General features: G+C 38.0%; 1 protein-coding gene across 1 annotated transcript in view; it reads left to right on the plus strand.

Moving 5' to 3' along the window:
- Positions 1 to 27,055, plus strand: part of ergic53 (lectin, mannose binding protein ergic53) — a 199,172-nt gene that overhangs the window by 148,915 nt on the left and 23,202 nt on the right. The window contains exons 12-14 of the mRNA XM_089236553.1: positions 7,766 to 7,907; positions 11,162 to 11,330; positions 25,318 to 25,415. Of these exons, the coding sequence (XP_089092679.1) occupies positions 7,766 to 7,907; positions 11,162 to 11,330; positions 25,318 to 25,415 (409 nt within the window). The remainder of the gene's footprint in view (positions 1 to 7,765; positions 7,908 to 11,161; positions 11,331 to 25,317; positions 25,416 to 27,055) is intronic.

Here is a 27,055-nt window from a genome sequence, read left to right on the forward strand (position 1 = left end):
ATACAAATTCCCATTGGAAATTGGAAATGCACATGTTAATTGCACGTAATGTTTAAAGTGACTGTGTTATACAAAGAATAAATATTTAAAATATGATTCTAAAAGAATTTTCTACTCTCGACAGAATTATTTTGGACAATAGGCTATGTGTGTTTTTTTATATAAAATTTGAATAAAGCATAACATGAACATTGAAGGGGAAACTGTGGAACAATTTGACATTCTTTGATTCAAGATGATTCTTGACCTTCCAAAATTTCTTCAACTGCTTATATATGTTTGTATTGATATAAACCGTCTGCTGTCCTCTTTTTACAACAGATAAGTGTTTAAAAAAGTTTATTACATCATGTATGTAATGTTGATTTTGGTTATTATTAAATTATCTAGATAACCACTGATACTTAACATGATACTCTTATTGTGCATAACATTGAAATATATGTAGCGATCAAAATGCTAAATTGTAGGACTAAAATGTCATTTAATTTGGCAATGCTAACTTGTATGTCAAACTTAGTTATTCTTACTTTTGCACTATGATATGGTACATTTACTAGCATTTCTAGTGCAATGGTTTTCCAATTGAAGCTGTATTCAAACGTGCAAAACAAATGCTTTGGGTATCAAGTTTTGTCGGCTCTGCTTTGGTTGAAAATACTCTTTAAAACTCTGTGAATTTATACACCCTGATTTAAGAAATTTTTAGGTGAAAATAAATGAGTTCAATTAGTGTATTAACAGATGCTGCGTGAGAATTTTTATATGGAATAAAATTTTGGGCAGATCAGAAAATTTAAAATACCAAAATAGATATTTTTCCTCAGTAATTATCATTCTGAATATAAAACCCTTTAATCTAAATAAAAGTAAGTGTTTTGTTATTTAACATGTCTATCAAGTTAACAAAAACTATTTGACATCATTGACAGTAAGATTTTGATAGTTTTAATACAGAGTTAGTTTCTGGGGTCAAAAACCTAACCCTGATGCCCTATCATACATATTTTGAATAAGCAGCTCTATTCCACTTAGCAAATTGAACACAGGTAATGAGTAGCTTAGATAAATAAACCATAAAACTATATTTTATATGTTCTAGGCTCTTATGTTGAAGAATTCAAAATTGCAAATTATAATTAACATTTTGTTTTAATTATATTGTAATAAATTAATGTTTAAAAATAAAACATTGTAATATGCAAAAAAGTAAGTTTTTCATCATGTTGTACACCTATTGTGTTCAAAACATTATCAAAAAGCATTCATTTAGGTTTGTGATGATTTAAAATTAACAGAAGTTTCAACTTGACTATTAGTGCCCAAACGTACTAAGTCTTCAAGGTCCTTATATTCAGCCACCAAACTGACTGTCTAGCCAAGGCTTTGTTGAGCTGACTTATCAGTGGAAAACAGTATTATTCTACGTGCAAATAGAATGAATATTCCTCCAAAGTATAGGAAGTATGTGCTGTCAGAGCTTCATGGGGGGTCAACAAGGCATGGGTGCTCTCAAAGGCTTGGCTAGACAGCCAGTTTGGTGGTCCAAAAGGACCTTGAAGACTTAATATGTTTGTGCATCGATTGTCAAGTCGAAGCTTCTGTTGCTCCATCCAACTTGGCATCATGGCCTTCTGCAACAGAGCCTTGGAGCAGAATTTGTATTGACCATGCAGGCCCATTTGATAACCACATCATTTGCTAATTGTAGTGGATGCTGCCACTAAATGGTTGGAAGCTATTCCGGTGTCTTTGACATCATCTGCCACAGTCGCTGCATTACGATCCATCTTTGCAGGATTTGGACTGCCCAAGACAATTGTTGGTGATAACGCAACATTGTTCACTAGTCACAAGTTCTCAGATTTCCTTTGCAGGAACGGGGTCATCCATGTCTGAGCTGTGCCGTATCACCCGCAGTCAAATGGGTTGGCTGAAAGTGTGGTGCGCACTATGAAGCATGTGGTGAGGAAAATTAAACAGAAAAAAATTGATAGATTCCTGTTTCACTATCGAAGGACACCTTTCTCCCCAACTGGTCAAGCTCCTGGTACAGCGATGTTCAACCGAGCCATGAGAAGCAGGTTGGACCTGCTGAAACCGTGACAGCATCTGACGATGGATCTTAGTCTTGTGGCGCTGCTTGTCTTGTGCAATTTTGATATTTTTATTATGTTTTTTATGCCACTCACTAGCTAGGCATTATCTAGTGTCTTCTTGTATTGGAGTTCAGTCTGGCTCCAACTGTCGACCGAACATGTTGTAAAAATCTCTCTTCTATTTTTCCTATTAAATAACTTAAAAAAGAAAAGGAGTCATGACTCAGTATGTTTCCAAAAGAACGAGACATCCACCAACATTAGCATCACCACAGTACTGGTGACCTGCATAAAGCAGATGTTTGACAGCCACGAACGAGCAGGCAGAAACAACTTCTCTTTCTCGCTTCTTAATTTGAATATATATATTGCTGCCTCCTTTTTTTTCCCCCTCTGTGTGTGGTGCATTTGCTGACTGATTGAGGGGGGCATCTCCCCAATTCTCTTCCTGGTTTGTGCTGAATTTTTTTTAGATATGCCGAACGCTACCGAAGAAACAGGTATGTTTTCTGAATTAGAACTTTCGCGTGTTTCTTTTCGCACGCCTTCGATTTGGAAATCTGATGTCGATCTTTGGTTCCTTCAGATTGAATCAAACTTTAAAATAGCCAAAATTACTGATCCTAAAACTGAATTTCACTGTGTTGTGACAGCTCTCGATGTCGAAGTGTTGTCATATGTTAGCGATTTGATCAGAGCTCCTGTTACAGATGATTCTTACAACCAGTTAAAAACACGCATTTGTCATCAGTTTTCACTGTCGGAAACTTCCCGTTTATGAGTTCTACTCCGAGAGCTCACTCTTGAGGATAAGCAGTATAATTAGTCTCTGCCACATTCAACGTTCGACTGGCATAAGCTAACGGACGTTCACCGCCAGGTTCAACTTGATGTAGAATAGCTCCCAACCCACCTCCACTAGCATCAGTATAAATTTTAAGTGGATATAACCAATTTCTGGTTGTAAGAACAGGACCCGCAACTAAAGCCTTTTTCAACTGATCAAATGCCAACTGGTGATTAGAATCCCACTTAACAACTCGTATAATGGCAGAGCCCTCTCTGTGAACTTGTCAATAAACTGTCTATACCATCCAACTAGACCTAAAAACTGTTGAAGATGTTTAACATTCAATGGTTTGGGAAAACTCTGTACGGCAACAACTTTATTGTCACAAGCACTCCACCCATTTTCAGTCAAACACAATCCTAAATATTTTAATTTTTTCTTCATTAAAGTACATTTTTCTGGTTTCAGTGTGAGACCAGCTCGGTTAAGACATTCCAATACTTCTCGTAAATGTTGGACATGACTCTGAAAATCATCACTATAAATGACAATGTCATCCAAGTAAAAATCACAAAAACGACCCACAAGATTCCCTAAAATTTTAGCCATCATTCTCTGAAAGGTTGCTGGAGCATTGTTCAAGCCAAATGGCATCACCTTAAAGCGATACATTCCGGTACGAGTTACAAAGGCAGTTTTATCACGATCTTCCAAAGCGAAACTAACCTGCCAATATCCGGAAGCTAAATCTAGGGTTGTCAAGTATTTTGAACTTCCAATCCTTGGAATTATCTCATCAATTTTCGGAAATGGATACCTATCAAGTTCGGTGACTTTATTAATATGGGCAAAATCAATTACAAATCTCCAATCTCCGGTATTTTTCTTAACCAAGAAAACAGGACTGCACCATTCGGTACTCGCAGGTTCGATAATATCATTTTTCAACATTTCTTTCACCTCCGATTCGACAATGTCTTATTTCCATAAAGGAAGTTTGAAAGGAGCTTTGAAACGAGGGGGCCCTCTGGTTAAAATTTTATGCTCACTTACATTCGTTCGACCTGGTCATCCCTAAATAAATCGGGAAATTCTACAAGAACATCTTGAAACAACCTCTTTTCCTGCTTGGAGGCCTCAGCCTTATTAACCAAGTCAGACATTTTTTCCCACTGAATACTGCCTTTATAAACTTTCAATCCACCTTCTAATTGACAATGTTTAAAATTAACTATAAATTCACATTGCTTTAACAAATCAGTTCCAATTAAAAAAACTAACAGGTAAGGAATGAACTAAGGCTATATCATGTTCAGACTCAGCATGTTTGATTTCAATTTTTAACAATAAGGTTCCCACAGGCCTTCCAGTAGCCCCCAAAGCCGAAAAGAAATTGTTTCCTATCCACGGTTTTAAAACAGCCCCGCCCTGAATCAACAAATCAGCGACTTCTCCATTAATGATAGAAATATCCGCACCAGTGTCGATGATACCTGTGACACTAAGTCCATTTAGTTTCACAGTGGGTTGAAGAAAACTTAATTGTGGGGATTTATTACCTTTGGACGTGTACCCACATCTATCACGTCCACCCTCTCATTTCCCGAGAAAACAGCCGGTACTTGCTTTCCAGGACAAAAACGTTTAACATGTCCCACTTCATTACACTGGTAACAACGTCGCTGAGATAACGGAGATTCAACCACTTGTCCAGAAGGTATACGAGTAGTCGACCTTTGAAACCGACTGAACATAAATTCCTGCAATCACAAATACATTTCCTGAACAGTTGTCGGTCACCTGACCTCCAAAAAATCATGTGTTATTAACGGAACCTGCCGTTTAATTAATTCAATAATAGCACAATCAGACACATTTTGGTCATAAACATGATATAATTCAACTGTTTTTAGTACAAAATCTTCAAGATTTCCAGAAACAAAAGTTCTCGAAAACAACTCCCTAGCCCAATCAACTTTTGATCTAAATTCATCAAATGTATACAACATTAAATCCTTTAAAGCAGACCAACTATCGGTTAACCCTTGTCTTTCCAACTCAAATCGTCCTACTCTCAACCACCATGACTTTGCTCTCCCTTGTAGGGTTTCTGTCACTATTATGGTCTGATCCGTTTGAATATGACCAACTCGAAACAATTCTTCACAACGATTTAGAAAATCACGAACATTTTCAGAAACTGAACCAGAAAACATAATATTAGTAGGATCAAAATGGGTCATTCTAGTTCCCGAAGGAACACAAAGTCCTAACGAAGGGCGATTAACATTAAAAGTACTAGCTGTAGGCCCGAGCAAGGGTACCGTACTATCGGATTCAGATATATTCTCATCTATAGTTACATCGGAACTGTTCATTGTTCTGGCAGTCACAAATGAACTGTTATCAAATGACATCATACAAGCAGACAATAAAAAATTTAAGATCGAAATTCTTTTTTGGATTTGATCCCGGTCGAGCCCCCAATTTATCTGCAATGTATGTCTTTATCTGCCAATGAACAAAACAGTTTCGAACAACTATTTATTTCTATTATTACAAATTAAAACATTATTTGAGATATCAATTCAAGGGCAAACCCTTCACTAGTAGGAAAATCGCAAAGTATACTTATAGTGAAACGACTAGGGCAGAAGTGACACTCAGCTATGGTCTTCAAGGAACTATGCTCGACCACAGATGTCAGTAGAATCACAAAGAGTTCGGCGACGAACCCAAGGCGTCGACGAGGCGGCAGAATCGGATCACGAACGTCGACAGAACCACACTTGGTCTTCACCAATCAAGCAGTAGAAGTCAGATGACGGATATCGTGACGAACCCAGGGCGTAGATGAGGCGATATTATATCCCAAACACCGGTAGAACCACACAAGGTATTCAGCGATCAAGTGATGGAGTCCAGTTAACGGATATCTCGACGAACCCAGGGCGTTGACGAAGAGGCGTCGTTAGATCGCAGACATCGGCATGCTACACGTGGATTTCGGCGTTCAAGCGGTGGAGTCCGATGGTGGACGTCGTGACGAAAGGGTAGCATCAGATTGCAGCGTCATACGAGGAAACTATCAGATCACTGCTATTGACCATGCCAGCCAATGCCAGATCGCAGTCGGCAAGATCTACGAAGGCATTAAGATCGAGAACGGACACCAGCAGACATTCCTGAACGGCATTCTTGGAGAGCAACTGACGGGAACATCGGACCAGCCGAGTTGTTCAGATGATTAGTGATTCTAGTGCTATATGAGACTGAAGGCCGATTTGAAGCACGGACGTGATTATATATAGCTCCCAAATCACTAAGCATGCAAATGAGGAGTAACGCACATGCGCCCCTATCGACATCGGCGTTCCAAGCGGCAAGTTCAGAAACTAGTTTCCCTTTCTTCCTAAAACAGTTCATAACACGTCGGCACCGAAAATGTCCGTAAGTAACAAGTTTTAGTCAACAGGAAATAATTATAAACATACAGTATATGATAGACACAACACAAACTCAATAATAAAACATAACACATGCACTACCATTACATCAGGAGCAAAGGTCAGGCGAGCGTCAACAAGGCTATGTTACAATGCGAGGCACTGCCGTCCACAATACAAACTCAGCGTACCGATAATATCGTACACAATAATTTCAGCTATTAACGGCCGACATGAAGACATTGGGCGGGGGCAGCTGAGAGTTGCTGGTTGTCACGTATATACGGGAAAAGCGCGTACGCAGAAGCGAGGGTGTATGGCATTTTTTCTTTAAAGAAATTTTTTAGTACGATTTTAAAACGAAAAAATAACACATTATGTGAAGCTAAGAAATAATCAAATTGCCAAAGTTTGAATTCATTACAATGTAAGAAATATTCATAGATTAAGTGGAGTGGTATATATAATTATAATGCCCTATCACCATTTCTCCTCTATTTTATGAATAATATTGGAGTATATTGACAAGGCTTCATTTACCAAGTTATGTACATGTGGAGAATTATATTTTATTGTTTTTAGTATGATTTTACTTCAGGAATACTATTATATGCTTTTGCTTCTAAAAGTGAGTTTTTTTTACCCAATCACTCACGTTGATGTTTTTCCTGCTGATGTCCAACGATTTTCTTTCTTTCTTTCTTTCTTTCTTTCAACCCGTGCACAACCCAGGTCTATCACCATCTATGGGTGATTAACTGCCTAGTGAGTTTTGCTGGAAGTATAACTGTCTGAGTGCATATGTAGTGTTGTTTGGTTTTTCAGTGATATCATCTTCTATATTTCAGAAGTGAAGTGAGTGATGTGTTATTATTGAATTACATTTGTACTGTTTGTAGGTCTATTGCTCTCTGTGGCGAGACTAAGGGGAGATCAGCTTGCATTCAAATACAAATACAATGCCACAACAGGCAAAATGCCCAACGAGGTGGCAACAAGGTTCACGCCTTAAAGTTGGGAACCAAAGGAAACCAACTTCAGCCCACCACCACTGTGGTGACGGTGGGGTTCGAACCTGGGACCTCGCGATGCGAGTCTGTCACTATGACCACTCAACCACCATAGTGATGGTTTTCTTTGCTGAAAATTAGATTTTGTCAGACTAGTAAAGATCAGGGAAAAAAGTCCTCGAATTATAACCCTACACAGAGAGAGAGCCCTGGCTCATTGCTACATACACAATTTACTACCATCCTCTAAGGCACGAAGGTTTTGTTTTTTTAAAACTATTAAAGTTCATACAATATTTTCAATGTGTATTATTATTTATTTTGTGGTTGACTTGTTTATAAATTTCTATTGACAGTTTGATAATGTCATAGTTGTCAGGGAAATTTCCTAAAATAAAGTTTTTTCCATATGAATTGCAGCCGTTCCTGTCCCTCACCCTGGTGGCCATCCGAGTCAAGGTGTCCCACCACCTCCTCAAAACTATGAGAGCATCAGGAGACATGAAGTAGAAGCATTGTTAGGTGGCCAGAGGGAGCTCGTTCAAGCATCTAGAGACTTGAAGTGAGTTTTATTTTTAGATTTTATATAAATTGGAAGCTATATCTTCATTTTGTCCCGAGAAGACTTAAGTTCCCACTCCAAAACGTTGATACAGCATATTGTTGGGATTTGAGTAGACCACTTTGGGAAAAACCGGTTGTGCCTCACAAAAAGGATTTGTGAAAGAGACATTATCACTCACACATGCTGGGTCTGTTTGAATCAATACATTATGACTGAGTTTGGAGTACTTTCCAAATTTTCATCCATGTTTTAAAATTTTTCAAAAATATATATAAATGAGTCAACTTAACACCCTCTAAATATTGTCTGTAAACAACACTTAAGATTCGGTTGAGCCCATAATTTTTAGCGTTATCAAGCTACAGTCCCATGATTCTCAGATCTCCTTAATAAGTTTACAGGCAATACCAACGAAAATCAATGGCAAGTTTCAAATCAAAACATTTATTTTACTCTAAGTTACAATATCAATTTGCATTGAGAATTTAATAAACAAGTTAAATTAATACAGATTTCCTATTAGAGTGTGTTAATTATGATCTTGTGATAAAAGAGTGATCTCAGTCAATTAAGGAATGATTAATTCATCAACACGTTAGAAGATGTAGAACACTTAGAGAAATCATAAAACTAGTAGAATGGTATGATGAAACACACTAGATAATTTCCAGTGATCTCACTTGTAGATGACCATCAGTACACGATATCAGCCCTGAAGGGAACTACAGTTGATCGACTTCCGCAACATAATTACAGCACTGATGTACTAGATCATTTCATAGACCATCTGGTAATCAGCTGGAACTATTTCATCTTGACTAGAATACACAAGATTATTGATGAATCGATCAAGGAAACATATTTACTAAAACCACTACCCGGACCAGCCGGAGTAGCTAATTTGTGCCTCTGCACAAAGAAATTATATTCACATGATTAGTAACAAACAATAATAACGACAAATAGATAGTAGGTCAGCAGATGGGCTTCTACTCATTGAACGGACGAAGCTCAATGTGGTGAGAGTATGTGATGAAGAATGCAATCGTACAGCTTCTTTCAGGACTGTTTATAGTGGATGTAAACAGGTTTTATCTTGGCCCAATTGATGCACGGGTGATCTCTGGCGCATGAAGAAAGTGATGACATCAGTCATTCTGTTCTGCATATTGGCACGTGGCAAAGACTATTTTGAACATTATATTTTGGGTAACAACAGTTGAGGCAGGTTAAGGAAGTTGATCATACTCCACGATGGCAACATGGCTATTGTTGATGAGATCATGAAACCATCGATACGAACGAAAGTCTGGGGTCGCCTTCCCCATAAGACAAGGAATTTGATACGATATCTTTCTTTACATATTATTTCTTCATAGAAGCATGCTCTTGCTTTCGCAAGAGCGTATGTTACATTATGTTTATCTATGTTATCTTACATCTATGTTAACATTATGTTTTTTTCAAAAACCGCAGAAAACCAACTTCAGCCAAAATGCATACAAACTTGCCACTTTGAAAGGTAGATGCCAATTTATGAATGAATCTGTTTAAAAAATTTCATAAATATCCCCTCAACCACTTAGTCATCTATGAATTTTCTCAAAGCATGAATCATGGGTGTCTCACTGTTTTGTCATGCATGGCAAATGTATTCCCTGAGGGAAAAAAAATTCCTAGTGTACTTTTCCAGAAAAGGTGTTACAGCTGTGTTTGTTACTTGACTTGGTGGGGGCTCTGCTATTCTCCCAAAAATACGAGTTGCACCTTGTACTTCTGAGATTATTAGCAGTATCAAGCAATACTGAAAATCAAGATTTCATTCAGAATTGCTTTAGGGCAAATGCACCCTGACAAACAATATGCAGGGGTGGGAACTCTGCGCCAATTGCGCCGCACTGCGCCAAAACTAATATCTTGCGCCATCCTGCTCCAATAGCGTATTTTCTTATTTTTCTGCGCCAAATAGCGAATTTTGCTTCAGTATGCCCGGAATTTCGGAAAGGACGAAAAAATTTTTTTGCTCCTGCTTGCTACGAAACGATTCTTTCCGAGAAGAGATTGTTTTATTCCACTATGCCTAAACTATTGCCTTAAATTATCGGCCCCTCATCGGGCTTTCCTACGTGAAACCCCGATATTGTCCGTGATCGTCGAACTGAAGATAATTTGCAATGTCTTTCAGCGTCAAAGTGCAAATGCGAGTGTTTCCGTTTAAAAAAAAAAAATCGCCACTGGAAGCAGCAGAAATTACTGTAGTCGATCGTCATTGTGTTAAATCCCGATGTTTCGTGAAAAAAAATTTCATTCCGGGAGTAAAAAGCGCATGTCCGCCGAATTACGAATGTTAGTTTAGAAACTTTGGCGAATAACGAGCGTTAAATCGTCAATATCGCCAAATAACGAGTGTCAGGTCGCCAATTTCGCCAAACAACGAGTGTCGGATAGCCAATCTCGCCAGATAATGAGTGCTGAATCGCCAAACATCGTGTTGATTCTTCCGAAATTCAATTCCATTTTGCAACAAAATCTTTCCAAGTATAAAAAAATTGAAAACTTATAAAAATGTTTTAGCTCATTTGAAGTGCTGCTGTTCAAGGCAGCAAATAGTGTCCTCAGTAAGCAAAAATCATCTTAAATAGACAGGTGCAAAAAATTTTATGACAGCCGCTCTTTCAAACAAGGTTTCAAAAGCCTAAAACACCAAAAACAAAAATCAAGCTGACGAAAAAATGTTTGATATCAAAAGACAGTGCAGTTTTATTTTGAAAAGGGTTGAGGGTTAACGAAAATATTCTTGTTAATTTCACTGTTCTAATTTATAAATATCTGCTCCGAATCCCATATTTTGCTGCTCCAAATCCTGAATTTGCTGCTCCAAAACTGCTCCGAATCCCATATTTTGCTGCTCCAAATCCTGAATTTGCTGCTCCAAAACTGCTCCGAATCCTGAATTTTGCTGCTCCAAATCCTGAATCTTGCTGCTCCAAAGTGGACTTAGTCACTTCCCACCCCTGAATATGCAAATAAGAGAAAAACTTTGATCATGAAAGGGAAAAATTCTGGAGTTTTATAATAGTAGAAGTTACCATAAAGTATTTGATTTGATTCAAAAACCATAATAAACTGCTCAGTAAAGATTTCTATCATCTTTTTTTTTTTTTTAAGAAAAAAGGTGTTTTTCAAAATGTATTTGTGTATGTGTATCACATTCAGTGAAATTTACTGATCTAAAAACTTCTGTGTTAAAGGTCTTTCGTTACTGATATTCATGCACGCACTGGAACAATCATAGCGAAACAAGGTGATCAACCCAAAACTGGTGGTTTGGCTTTTGAGGCGAATACAGTGTTTCAAGAAGTGAAAGAGGGTCTCAATCACGTCCGAATCAATCTGGAGTCATTGGCTGCAAAATCTCAGGTGCTTTACAACTTGGTTTTTCCTTCGCAAAAAAAACTAATCATTTTTCTTAATGTAATAACAGATTTTTTTCAGTAAACTTCATGGAGTAAATTAAAGATGCATAAAGCTCTATTTGTCAAAATGGACTTTTTTTTTTGTCTTTTATGTTTCAGTTAACAATGTATAGCTTATTTAGTGAAATTTTCATAATAAGGTTGTGATGATTAAAGGTGAACTCAATTACTTTTTGAAATGAAAACTTTAAGCGAAGTTATTGAAATTAATGTTTCATTGTTAGTTATTTTAATAGTTATCAAAATTACTAACATCCTCTTCTTCCATTTAGATGCAATCCGAGCTAAAAAGGGTGCTCATATCGAAATGTGATAGTTTTATTGTAATGCAAATTATCATAAACATCAATGATGCACTGTTTTAAATTTGAACTTTTTAAATTTATCAAAGAACACTCTAGGCCATGAAAAGTATTTTTATGTCCATTAGTTGATTGGCTTTAAATTTTTAAAATGTGGCTAGGACTTTCCGCCCACCCTGAATGTTCAACCGACATTTGTGTGCCATTTTGTATCAAATTATCTGTTTATAGTGAAACCTCAACATAATGATACTCTGCAGACCAAGAAAAAATATTATTGTTGAAAAATTATCTTTATATTGAGAGGCAACATTATTATCAAATGTTGCTACCAAATTTATGCTTTTGTTGACATCCTTTTTTAAATGGTTGTTATTGTATCAACAGAAAACAAACTGTCATGTATTTATTCTGAAAAATTGTGTTTGATTAGTCTATTAATAAAATTCATGTAAATGCATTGATCCTATAAATTAATTTGTCATAGTGTACAGTGCCTTACACACAAGGTAGTGTACCAACAACTTTATCAGCACTTACTGTAATTATTTGGTGCAAAATAATGCCTTCTGAAAATGCCCTCTGAAGAACAAAAACAAGTGACCAAGTTCAAATTGAATTGAAGATGATTTTAAGTGAAGTACTTAAAAAATGATATTGTTGTAGAAGTTTCAAAATCTCTTCAAAAATATTGTTATAAAGAAGTCTACCAAACTAAAGGATATCCTTGTATGAAGAGGTGTTGTAGTGGGATTTATTGTTATATTGAGTATCATTATACGGGGATACCATTGTATTTCTTAACTTTTGGGGGGGCAGTGTATTTATGAGCCATCTGAAAAAATGCTGAAGACCACACTGAAATAAACTAACTATGCCTCAAGTTTACTGCATATCTTGCAGTAGACACTGTTAGGACCAAAGGAAAAGATGTGCATCAACCAAAATTTGCCGTGATGAAGGAAGCTGTGAAATCTAGTCCTCGAAACCTTAGCAGGCATAGAATAGTTCAACATGTAACTGTCAAATGAAGGACCCAATGAATCATCCATGATGTGACATGTCTCTCCTGATGACAAAAAAAATTCCATGTTTCCAAGTGCAATATTCACTGATATATTTGAAAAACTGGGTAAATTTGGAAAAAATCATTAAATGCAGGTAAAATGGTTTTTCCGCATTTTGGGCTGTTTTTTCCCTAATTCCTCTGTTAAAAAAAAAAAATCTAGGCTCGTACAGTTGAGTATATTAAATTTATTTACAAGAAGGGAATAGAAATTTACATCATTGGGAAAATCCTGCCTACAAAACCACACAGTAAGAGTGGACAACATCGTAACTACCTCTTCATTTGAATGACTCTTGAACACTATTTACCATGAGAACGGATCTCAGGCATCGCTACCTACATTCACGGAGGCAGTCGGTCTTGACCGTCGCAGACTCCCCCTCTGATTTTGATACCATCTTGGTCTGAAACGAGGAACAATTTAGTGCATAATACGTTGCATAAACAATATTCAGATATCTGACGAACACATTGCAATAATAGAAAAGAATAAAATTATAGAAAAAATTCACACTTATTAAAAAAAAAAAATTTCATTCATTCTTCACGAGCACGACTTGTGGGTAGATCAATCAGCGACTTTTTCGGAGGATGTCCTCTCCAATGCATAGGCATCATCTGTGTTCCTGCAAGGTCGAAGTTCTGTTGTATGATAAACTCCAAGCGGTACTTGAGGTTGAGGTGGATTCACCATCTGAAATGTGCATGCCGATCTCTGGGATATGACGATATATGACCCGTCTCTTCGAGGCATAAACTTCTCCGTTTTGCACTTTTCAACATTGCTTAACAGGTGTTGGTTGACCTATACTCGATCACTAATATTGTAAACAGGTCCTTCCTTTGATTTTGATCTGCAAATCCCTTACTCCAGTGTTGTTTTTCACTGATTGAATCTTGAAATTTGTCCATAATGGACGGAATGTTTTTGAGGTAAGGGGTGATCTCTCTCTCTCTCTCTCAGGTACGTAATAATCATTAGCAATGATCGCTCATATGTTGTGTCTAGTGTCATCCATAGTTTACGGTTCTCTTCAGAATTGCAAAAATGCAGCAGTGTGGCTGGTGATTTCACATGTTGTGGTATTCATAGTGAATCTTGTCATGGGCAATTTTTCAGAGCAGGATGAATGATCATCTCTGACCAGTATGGCAAGAGAAGGCTTTATGTCTCAATTTTTTCTGTGAAAAATGACTAGTGTGTTTTTGAGGCTTTCGAAAGATTGCTCTTCAGAATAAACATCCCTAGTATATAATATAGAAGACAGGTGCAGCACCAGTGTAAAACAAAACAAGTATAACTCTAACAACATAAGGTTATGGCTACCTATATGTATGTTACGGTAAATGTGATAAATCTGGTTATATTATGCATAATACATGGCTCTCACATGTCTTACTTTTTATATTTTTTTGTAAAATGTCATATTTTCTAGGTTTTGTTCTACTTTTCCTACTACACTGCTCAAACCAATTAGGGGAGCACATGGTTTTAACAAAATTACGCAAAGATGTATACCGATAAGTAACATAAAATGAATCATCCATAATTTAAAGCCTAGCAGAAAACGGAAGAAGAAAACTTCATATGCAAATCAAAGTTCATGACGTCAAAAACCAGAAAAAGGAGATAAGGGCAGAAATCGGGATGTTGCAGAAACGTCTGTTTTACTGCTGTAACTGTGAAATTCGATTGCACAGTATTTTTTTTTGAGACAAGGTGACTTGATGTCTCAACAACGTGATTTACCGGAATCCATGGCATGGCGTGTTATAGGCAGACTGGAATCCGGGCAAATACAACGTAGTGTCGCAGACACTGTTGGAGTCGCCAGAAATGTTGTTGCAAGGCTGTGGAATCGATACCAAGAAACAGCCCGTCGAAACAAAACATAGAATGCTACGCAGCTGCAAAGACGGTTGCTCTTGGCAACAGGACGAAGGGTGTCCAGCCAAACAGTACGTAGTCGGCTTCATGAGGGAGGGCTCTATGCACGTAGGCCAATGGTCTGCATTCCGTTGACCCCACGCCACCGTGCGGCCCGAAGAAGATGGGCTGCTGAACATCGAGATTGGGAGCAACATGATTGGAGCCAAGTGATGTTTACAGACGAGTCCCGATTCAGTCTGGAGTGTGACACCCGAGGTGTTCTGGTATGGAGGGACAGGGGCACTCGAAATAACCCAGCATTCGTTCGTGAAAGGTCACAATACAGACGAGCTGGTTGGATGGTATGGGGTGGAATCAGCATAGGCGGACGTACGGACCTGCATATCATTCGGAATGCCACTTTGACGGCCCGAAGGTATGCAGACGAAATACTGCGACCTCATGTCATCCCTTACGCTGGAGCCATTGGAGATTCCTTTGTTTTCCAGGATGATAATGCCCGACCGCATAGAGCTCGTCTGGTGGAGAACATGCTCGAAGCTGAAACAATACAGTGTATGGAATGGCCAGCGTGCTCTCCTGACCTGAATCCAATCGAGCATGTCCCAAACATGCTCGGACGACGCATTGCTGCGCTACCAAGGCCGCCTGTTACTGTCCGAGACTTGCAGATTGCACTTCTTGAGGAGTGGAATAGTATTCCCCAAAGTCTGATCGATAACCTCATCGCAAACAGGTGTGCAGCAGTCTTAGCTGTTCGAGGAGACCACACGCCCTATTAAAACTCATGCATCATGTCTAAACAGTACTTTTTTTATCGTTTACATGTAACCAAATTGTTGCCCTAAATCATCTTTTCATGTTTTTTCCATATTTTCAAAGAATTAAAGCTTAATTCCAAATTTTTTTACGTCTTTTTTCTGAATTGCGCATTGATACGCGTGTACTATTCATTGTATGCCAATACGTGGCTGTCTCGCACGGTTTTCTTCACTTTTTTGCTTGCTCCCCTAATTGTTTTGAGCAGTGTATTTTACCAAATCCTGTCAACAAAATTTGTATAACTGTTTTTAATTGAAGAGGGAATCATTGATATATTAGCAAATAATAAAAATGTAGTAGATTGCAATTAATGATTCAGCCAAAACAGAAGTTGTAGCATTTTTTCAGGTTATTTAGGGCTGTATGTGGGCCGTGTGATTTATTTTTCTTTTGTTTAATTTGAGGGTTCAACAACTCATTTTGTGTCTGTTTTGAGTAATGATTACAAACTTCTATATGGATAGAAAGAAATAGTTTTGTATTTACTACTTCATTGTCTTGGACTATTCATTATACAGCAACTAACATTCATCGTTCAAAATTATGGTGCACATTTTGTGTATAGGTGAAACAACAGTTTACATAACAAAGCAGTTTGATACATAGGCCTGTTCTAGATTTGGAGATTCTGATGCTACCCAATAGCATTCCATTGTCTTCTGTATTTTTAAGGCATGCAGAGGCATAAACAATGTATACAAAGCTCTGCAAAGAGCTAGAAATGAAAGGGTTTCATTTGTCAGAAATGATCTTGCTGGCATTGAACAGTAAAAGTAAACATATCCCCTTTAAAAAGATGGACAGCACAGTAAAACCATCCCGTTCAACTTGACGTATTCACATTGAATCTGGTACTTTATACATTTTGAGCTGTACTTATGGAAGTGGTTTCGAAGGAGTGTCCTTACAAAACTCACATGTCTTCATAATTTTCTGCGCTTTGCTAAAGAGAGTTGACCGACTTGGCTTTGGAAGACTCCTTGAGGAAAAAAATTTATTTTATTTTGTGAGGAGAGACAAAGAAATTATCTGTAGTGCTATTACACTGATTGGTTCTTTTTGTTACCAACTTATTTTGCTTTCGCTGGAGTCAATCTTATAGGATAGAATTTTTTTTTTAATCTTTTGGAAATAAAACATTTTCGAGGTTTTTCAGTTTGGTATGATTACTTTCTGAGGTGGGGGCCCAGTCTTTTTCTAATTTTTTGAGTGGGAGTCCTGATAATAACCGATTAATCACATTTACCCTAACACACAACAAATTCTGGCATATACTAAAGCAGTAGAGAATCCACAGAGGAATGTATATGAAGTACAATTACGTTCCCCCCCCCCCCCGAAAGGCTTCATTTGTTTGCAGTTTCAGACCACAATGTTCCAAAGATAGTTCTTCGTTGCAGGGCCAAAGACTTGAACCAGTAAAAAAATTGTCTTTAAAACATGTTAAAAAAACCTCTGAGTTAAAACCTGTTTTTTTTTTTCTACAAAAGCTACGTAAATAGTCCTTATTTATCATTTATTATTATTATTATTATTTAATTATTTTTTGTGTCTAAATAGTGATTATCTTATGTAAAACAGAAAATGCATTTTCTTGCACATAGCACAAAGTTGGTGACAAGCTTGGCAACAGCACTGGCGTTCTATTATGTGAAGACAGTTACTGATGATATGAAAAAGATCATGTGTCGCTGAGAAAGTTTGAGATTGATGTAGCGTTTTTCTTTTTTCCTATAAAAGGGCGCGCCTATGGGGAAAACTGCTGTTATAGTTGAGAGGACAAACTCTTGTGTACATTTAAGAAGCAGTCTATCAGGAGCTCTGTTTTCTGTTCAACATGTATAATGAAATCTCTGCTTGTGAATACATGTTAAATAGCTGTTCTAAAAAAATCTGCAGGACTCCCACTTGTTCTAATTTTCATACTTTTTAATAAAATGTCCTACCTTTCCACCAAATCCTATCAAAAAATTGATGAAATTGATTTTGAGCAGGGAATCATCAATATATTGTCAAATATTAAAAATGTTGTAGATTGCAATTAATAATTCTTCCAAAGCAGAAAGTGTATCATTTTTAAGGTTTTTCTGTGGTTCCCAACTTAGAGACGCAAATGAGAGCTGATCTTCCCTTTAAAAAGTCTCGCAGCCGACCTACAAACAGTACAAATGTAATTCAGTCATAACACTTCACTCGCTTCACTTCTGAAATATAGATGGCAGTACTGAAAAATCAGACACAACACTAAATAGGCTTTCAAGATACACGAGTGCTTCATTGGTCAAAAACGATTACACTGAAACAGTAAAATGTAAACAAATCCCTTTAAAAAAAGAATGGACAATGCAGTAAAACCACCTGGATGGTCTTGATTTATTTAAATTGGACCTTGTAATTTACATATTTTGCACTATGCTTTTGAAAGTCGTCTTGAAGAAGCATCATTGTGGGAAAACGAACACATCTTCGTAATTTGCTGTGCATTGAGGGAAGGAGTTGACAGATTTTAAACGATTCCTCAAAAAAATGTAATTTATATTATGAGTGTTGAAGATGTTATTAATGTACCATCATTATTATTATAACGAGTCGCGGAATGGCAATAGTATGGCATTCGAATGTGGTTTCGGTTGTTATGGCAACATATGTCTAGGCCGGATGTTTATTAATAAAGTGTCAATTATGTTCTCGTTCGTAATCGATGTACTCACATCACTAAACATGGTGGCAGCGGTGTTGTAACTCCATCTCAGAGCAAGGAAGAAGCCGAATTGCTGCAGCATGAACGAAGTAGCACCAGCGTGAAACCATCAGCCGATGGCCGTCGCCTGTCCATGGTTTGCAGCTACCAAGTCTCACATTCGGAGAAGAACCTGCATCGAATTGGAAGTTATTTTGCCGGAGATGGAGCAACTACCTCACCCTCTGTCAACTGGACGACCAGCCGGAACCATATCGAGTAGCACTTTTTCTCTCGTGCTTAGATGGCGACGCCATGCGACTCTACGATGGTCTGTATTTCGTGTCCGACGAAGATGATCGAAAGGTGTCCGAGATCTTGGAGAAGTTCGAAGCTTTCACGATCGGCCAGGCGAACGAGACTTACGAGAGAGCCCTCTTCAATAAAAGAAGCCAAAATGAAGGTGAGTCGTTCGATAACTTCTTGGCGGCTCTTAGAAGCCAGATTAAAGTATGCGGTTATTGCGACAAATGTATGAACTCGCTACTCAGAGATATAATTGTTGTCGGAATCCGAGATTCGAATACTTATGCAGAGCTCGTTAAGCACAGGTCTCATGAGATCCGTACAAATGAGGACTCCACGTTGAGAAGAAGCAGACAATTCATTAAACCACGTGTCCAACAAGATATGGAAATTAAGCAAACAGCTTCACAGCCAGCCTGTCACCACCAAGACAATATGACATCTCTACCTGAGATGCAAGAGCCTGAGTACAAGCCAGACGGAAGTGGTCCTAAATCTCCAACAACCAAGGATGAGGTATCACCCCAATTCCAGGTTCCAACACCATAGAAACAGGTAGCAGGCCCGTCATCACAGACAACCTGGGATAATGGATCTTATACGGTCACAAGATCGGGTCGCCTGGTAAAGCCTCCATCCAGGCTGACTTATTCTCATAAATTGTAAGAAACTTATGGTTTTCTCCTAAAGGGAGGAAGATGTTGAAGATATTATTAATGTACTATCATTATTATTATAACGAGTCGCGGAATGGCAACAGTATGGCATTCGAATGTCGTTTCAGTTGTTATGGCAGCATATGTCTAGGCCGGATGTTTATTATTAAAGTGTCAGTTATGTTCTCGTTCGTAATCGATGTAGTCGCATCACTAAACAATGAGAACAGAAAAGAATTATCTGTGGTTACTATATAGCACCCTGTTTTGGCCTAAAATTGTTTTGTTACCAAGTTATTTCTATCATTTTACTTTGGCTTAAGCCAATCTTATTAGAATATTGAAATAGTGCTATGATATTATTTTTTTTTTTTTGTAAAATAAAAATGAGTTTTTTAGGGTTTTTTTTTTTTTTTAAATTATGCTATGGTTGTCTGGGGGGAAGGCATCACCCTATTTTTTTAGTTTTCCTTTTTTCTAATTTTTTGAGTTGAAGCCCCGAATCTGTGGCATCCTGCAAATTGTTTCGTGCTTTACTATCTTGAGTGCTTGTGAGAAATTTATCTAGAGCAATTTGGTGTCAGAATTGGGAAAAATCAAGACTTGAATGGTGAGGAGAGAAAAATAGACATGGACAAGATTAAAGAACAACTGCAGCAGCTGATATCTCTGGTGAGACAGATGAAGTCAAGCATTGTGGATGTAATGAATAAATCCTTCGGCGCCATGAATGACAAGATAGAGATCATCAGCGTAGCCATTACCATCATCAAAGTCAAGGGCGATGTCATCAACTCTATCGCTGAAGTGAAAGAAGACGTCGGCAGCATAAAGGGAGGCATCACCACCTCTATTACCGAAGTGAAAAAGGACATCGCCTCAACCAGCCATTGCCAGAGTGAAGGAAAACATTGCTGCTATCGAAAGTAGAGTGGATGGAATGATCAACACCGTAAAGAAAGATTTCTCCCAAGAGATTATGAATTCCTTTCACTGAACAGGCGAATGCTGCCAACAAGAATATCTCAAAAGGGATACTTGAGCTCGAGAAGAAAATTCATGAGTCAACGTCTTCTGCAGATGCTCACAGAGATGCCGCTGTACTCTAATTTACCTAGGTCCTGGGATATTCAAAAAATCTTGGGCCTCTTTGAATGAAAGTGGGTCCCTCTGAAAAAAAATTTACCTTGAAAAGAAATATGCCCCCCCCCTCCCATAATTCACTGGTATCTCCATGAATTTTTTTCCAGCATGCCCCAGGTCTTTGATCACCTGCTTATATTTCTTCGTTGAGACTGAGCTGTGGACCATGTTCTGAGTAGGAGAAGGAATCTGTGAATCAAGTACAATTCATTTTTAAAAATATATGTTCTATCCAAAGGTTAATTTACTTTCATTGTCTACTAGTAGGAAAAGCTTGCAAAGAAGCTCATTAGCATTGAGAATTTAACGTATGGAATTTCGCACATGTAATAAATTTACAACAAATATACAGTTGATCCCGCTTATAACGTTTCTCCCATTTAGAACTTTTTTCCACTTAGTACAATTTATTTTCTTCGTCCTAACAATAAGTAATTCTCATTCGGATTTCCCGTTCGAGGGTTTTTCCTATTTACGTTATTTATGACTGTTTTTTAAAAAACTTTATAAGAGAGGATCCGCTTTAATTAACTGTTGAAGGCACGCATTTATATATTTACTAATAAATCAATCGATAAATTCCCTTCTGATTGATTTTACATTCTGTTAAAAAAACTTAGCACTTTCAATATTTTCGGATCAAATTTAATTTGAAGGTAAAACATTGTACATCTTTCTTGTATAATTATATATAAAAACATTTATCACAATTTAATATCGCACAATTATATTTTGAGTTTGATGATGATCTCGCGCAGAACCCCCGCTGGTGATCCGCGGGACTTCCCATCAGTAACTGGTGGACCCCTTATGTTACACAGGCCCCACATTTTTGAGGGCCCTGCGCCTACTGTAATAATATTGTTCATAAATTCTTAATTTTCATCAATTCTGGAATAATTTCTTTCATGAATTCCAAATTTCAACCAAAATTCTGGAATTGTTTCTTTAATAAATGCAAAACTTCCATAATTTCTGGAATTCTAACTTTTTGTCAATTCTGGAATTATTACAAGATATACAAAAAAAACTGGCTAATTTTGTAGAGATACTGATTTTTGGAAAAATTTCATCTCTGCCTCTACCGGGACTCGAAGCCGCGTCCCTCGAATGTCGGTTGAATACATATTTCTCTCTAAATATCTGGAATTATTGCTTTCATTTATTCTGAATTTTCATGTGGTGGCTGGAATTATATATCGCTGTCACTTATACTTTTCTTATTTTTGATTCATCTCATCCAAATTTGCATTAGTTCTCAGACAGTTTCTTTCATTGGTAGTTCCTAGTTTGAAATTATTTCTTTCATCAATTTAAAATTTTCTCCAGCTTGAAATTTTCATTAATTTTTTTTTTTGATTAATTTACATTTAACTGTGTCTATATTTTTTTTGTATGAATATTTTTCAGCATCCCGATATATTTTGTAGTAATGTTTGGATTTTTGGATGCTGATTCTTTTTCCCGCAGAATATATAAAATCGGGGCTAAGAGGCCCCTTAAATTATTAAGACAACTCTGGTCCCGCTATTATTTTTGAATCGGGGCCCCATGTCCAATGAGGGCAGCCCTGCATGGGAGATGCTCCATGCAGAGTGTGCCACCTCACAGCTGCATGATGGAGACCATGGACTTTACTTGAGGGGCAAAATTAATGAACTTCCATGTTGGATGGTCATAGACACTGGAGCCAACGTGAGCATCGTCAGAACAGACCTGGCTCAAAAATTCCAGCAACGACTTTTTTACTTACCACCATCGTTGATGCTACACACAGTCATGGGAGAGAAAATGACTGCGTGGAAAATTGGAAGTTTCAGCGACGTTCGCCACTGTCACCTACTGACACAATGTCTTAGTGGCTGGCATAAACGACCCATGTATCATCGGACTGGACTTCCTGAACAAACATTGATTTTCCTTGTACATGAGGAATGACCAGTCACACACTTCAAAGGAACACATTGCTCTACTCAGGTGTAGTCGTGATGAATTTCTTCCACGGAAGGGATGGACACAAAAGTGGAAAAAACGTTCATCCCCTATGCATTCGTGAGCGATGATGAGATAACTGTTCTCTTGCAAGAGTAAGGCCCTCCTCACACGGGGAAACTAAAGTTCAGCAACTGATAAGAGAAACCGTTTCCAGAAAACCAGTACGCATATTTCAATAGACGCCCTCACACAAGGAAATTGGCGTATTGGCAACGAAATATAGAACGCGACTCAATCACTTGGCGACTGGCATGCTAGTCGCCGCCAACTTTTGTTGAAGAAACTAAGAAACGCATCTAGCATTCCTTCATATTTTCGTCATTCGAGTAAATTGGAAAGTAATCCAGAGTATATATATTATATGTAATAAATTATCAGTTGAAAGGATATGAAATTTTGACAAATTTCAGCACACCGGTAAATACGATTTCTTTATTTAAATTGATACTCTTTTGAAATTATAATAAAATCAGGGGCGTTGGAATTGTTTCGAAACTGTGGGTGCTCGTCTTTAGTTTATATTGGAAATTCTAATTTCTGAATCAATTCTGGGGATGCTCGGATCCATGCCACAAATTACCGTGGGTGCTTGAGCTCCTCCGGCTATGACGCCACTGAATGAAATAGTAAACCAGCCCTGTCATTTCAACTTTTTCTGGGGGGGAGGGGGTCAAAGAACATATACTCACTGTATGTATATATACACCATTTCTAGTGCACTTTGGAAAGGGGGGGGAATCAATAGCCCCCTGATCTCCCCCCCTCCCAGATGACGGGTCTGTGGTAAACACATGGGCACACCCTCCCCCGGGGGAATTTCAAAAGAAGATGGATAATCCTCCATAAATTTTCAAAATACCGTCTACTTTCACAACATGTACCAAAATAAGCACCTGTCGTATAGGGATGGTCCCTGATTTTCCCCCTTGCCTGGAATGTCTGTAATTTAGGTCACGTACACACACATCTGCGTGTGGGAGTATTCTGGGATCGCCGTTTCATATAATGAGACTACTCAAAATCCTACGTGCCAGTACTTTAACTAATAAACAATAACTTATATAGTAATAATCAATCCAACATATACGTACCGAGAGGCATACTTATTGAGGGAAAACAGACATTTTATTGAAATTTTTTTTTTCCATTGAAATCACTCAAAGCAAATGAAATTATACTAAAAAGTTATATAATTTTGCCATTTTATTTTCATTTCAAAATATCATTTTGAATAAAGAAATTGTGTATTGTGTACCTGTGAGCTGAAATTCTGTAGTAATTTCACTTTTATAATAGAAACTATTTCACTTATTTCTTTGTAACGATTTTTATTTAAATATAAATAAATAAATAAATTTCGATTTTTTTCCTATTCCGGTTAACAAAATGGTACCGGAAAATAAGAAGGAGAACTATAGGCTGTGCTGTTTTTACTCACACACACACAATTTCCCGGGCTTTGAATATATTTTTAGTAGCGCCAAGTGAGGGAGAACAGACAACTCGACTCGTTCAAGTCAACTCAACTTGGATTCGATTTTAGTTTACCTGTGTGAGGAGGGCCTAAGATGGCATGGAGAGGAAGATCCAGCTTCATAACGAAACAGCACATTGAGATGTTGACACCCTGTTGAGAAGACTGTCCACAGAACTGTCGTCATTGTAGAAGAGAAGTATGGACCTGTGAACCTTATAGTAAAACAGCTAACTTCTCACGTGACTATCCTTGGAGCCACGAGAATGCCTGGAAGGTTCAGCTAGAAGACCCTGACATACAACCAATAATGGACTTAAAGGGTTTCACCAGGAATGAACCAACATGGCAAGATGTCTCCTCTTCCAGTCTGATGACCAAAAGATACTGGGAACTATAGGATTTCCTGGAGATGAGAGATGGCATACAGTACCACAAATAGGAGTCTGAGGATGGAAGACGTTCAGGTGGCAACTCATCCCACCAAGAGATCATGTGAAAAGTTTTGAAAGAGTTGCATGGAAGCCAGACCAGTGGCCAGCTCTGGCTTAACCACGACTCTTCAGAAGGTCAGTGTATGATTCTATTGGGACAAGTAAAGGACCAGTGTGGAAAAGTAGTGCAAGAATTGCGACATATGCGCACGTGCAAAGGACCTACAAAATGCTACAATGTTGGTGAGTGTTCAAGAGAATCTCCCTGGACATCCTAGAATCGTTATCGAAAACTCGCGTTTAGATTCAAAGGACACTTATCAAAGTGCAAGGTGGTCCACTTCAACACTGTTATCAAAGTGCAAGGTGGTCCACTTCAACACTGTTATCAAAGTGCAAGGTGGTTCACTTCTTTACTAAAGTAAGTGATCGAATGCAACTGGCAATTTGAAGACAAGATTTCTTGGGACGAACAATTCTGAAAGAGGGAGCAGTGTTATGAAAATTATGTGATTATCCCTCATTTATTATGACATTTTCACCTGTAAATAGTGATTACCTTATATACAAACAAAAATGTATTTTCCTGTAAATCACGCGAGTTAGTGACAAACTTGATATTGGTAATTTGTTTTGGCGCAGCCTGACCTAATTGGTTTTTGTGCCAATAAAACCAAAATCTAGAGCATAACCAAATCATGAGCCTGATGCCAGCGTTGATGTTCTATGATGTCATTACACAAAGACTTGCTGTTGATACGTGAAAGATGTTGTGCGGCAATGAAACTTAGAGATTAATAGCACTTTTTCTCTTTTGCCTATAAAGGGGCGCACGGCAAAGAGAAACTGTTGTTGTAGTTGAGAGAAATGATAAACTGTTATGTATGTTCGAGAAGCCGTCTGTCAGGTTCTGTCTGTTTAGTGTGTATAGTGAAATATCTGCTTGTGAATACATGTAACAAGCTGCTCTAAATAAATCGGACATCCTGCATTTTGTTTCCTCCTTCGTTCATTTCAAGGAATTGTGTGAGAGACATTATCCAGAACAACATTATTAAATCAGTTATTTATTTTTCTATGCAGTTTCATTCAATAACATTGTTACAACTTTCTTGGAAAGTGAGATGCTGAAGGTTTTTATTTTCTCTTTTACACTCAGGCTTGTCCTACTGTGCAAAACAACTGCCTTACATCAACATATTTCTTCATCTTTATGGGAATTCAACTACTTATCATCATTGGTTATTTTACTTACCAGTAAGTACCATTTTGTATTAATTTTCTACCATAGAATTCCTAATTTACTTTTAAAAATATTGAAGATAGGGTATATGGGGGAAGTAGCCAAATTTGGACCACCTCTTGTTCTCAGAAATAGGAATTGATTAGTACATTTACTTGATACCAGAGCCCAACGCAACTGAAGAAGTGTGCATAGCACATTTTTGATATTACCAGTTGCATTTTGTCTTGGTATGATTGCACATTGTCTTTATTACAGCTATTTATATATTTACTGTATATTTCCTAACCCTTTGATTGTATTCTTACTAATAAGCAATTAAAATATATCTTTATGGTCATTTGTAAAGAGCTGCTACTTGCAAAATGGCTGTTTCTTAAATTGGACCAGTCAATGTTGCCCTGTTTGGACCAGTCAAATTTATTTATTTATGCAATATTGTTGGCCCTAGGGCCTATACAAGAGGATGCGATTGAAAATGACAAAGATAATAGGAATCTAAACAAAGTAGTCATCTGATTTTAATACATACTGTTATAATTAAACTGAAGAGCCAAAAAAACTGGTACAGGCATGCGTATGCAAATAAAGAGATATGGAACCAATCAGAGTACGGCGCTGCGGTCGGCAACGCCTATATAACACAACAAGTGTCTGGCATAGTTGTTAGATCGGTTACTGCTGCTACAATGGCAGGTTATCAAGATTTAAGTGAGTTTGAACGTGGTGTTATAGTCGGCGCACGAGAGATAGGACATAGCATCTCCGAGGTAGCGATGAAATTTGGATTTTCATGTACGACCATTTCACGAGTATACTATGAATATCGGGAATCCGGTAAAAAATTAAATCTACGGCATCGCTGCGGCAGGAAAAAGATCATGCAAGAACGGGACGACTGACGAGAATCATTAAACGTGACAGACGTGCAACCCTTCCGCAAATTGCTGCAGATTTCAATGCTGGGCCATCCACAAGTGTCAGCGTGCGAACCATTCAACGAAACATCATCGATATGGGCTTTCGGAGCCGAAGGCCCACTCGTGTCACCCTTGATGACTGCATGACACAAAGCTTTACGCCTCGCCTGGGCCCGACAACACCGACATTGGATTGTTGAGGACTGGAAACACATTGCCTGGTCTGACGAGTCTCGGTTCCAATTGATTCGAGCGTGTACGGGTATGGAGACAACCTCATGAATCCATGGACCCGACATGTCAACAGGGGACTGTTCAAGCTGGTGGAGGCTCTGTGATGGTATGGGGCGTGATATGGGACCCCTGATACGTCTAGATACGACTCTTACAGGTGACAGGTACGTAAGCATCCTGTCTGATCACCTGCACCCATTCATGTCTATTGTGCATTCCGACCGACTTGGACAATTTCAGCAGGACAATGCAACACCCCCACACATCCAAAATTGCTACAAAGTGGCTCCAGGAACACTCTTCTGACTTAAGACACTTCCGCTGGCCCCCTAAATCCCCAGACATGAACATTATTGAACATATCTGGGATGCCTTGCAACGTGCTGTTCAGAAGAGATCTCCACACCCTCTTGGGATGCCTTGTGAATGAGGTGTTTCAATGGAGAAATTGACCTTTTAGAAAAATTAGTTAACAAACACATACTAAATGATTTGCGGCA

The sequence above is a fragment of the Pholcus phalangioides genome, unplaced genomic scaffold (genome assembly GCF_987345545.1).
Source record: "Pholcus phalangioides strain wild (caught in Gottingen) unplaced genomic scaffold, Ppha-v1.0 ptg000009l_1, whole genome shotgun sequence".
Lineage (NCBI taxonomy): Eukaryota > Metazoa > Arthropoda > Arachnida > Araneae > Pholcidae > Pholcus > Pholcus phalangioides.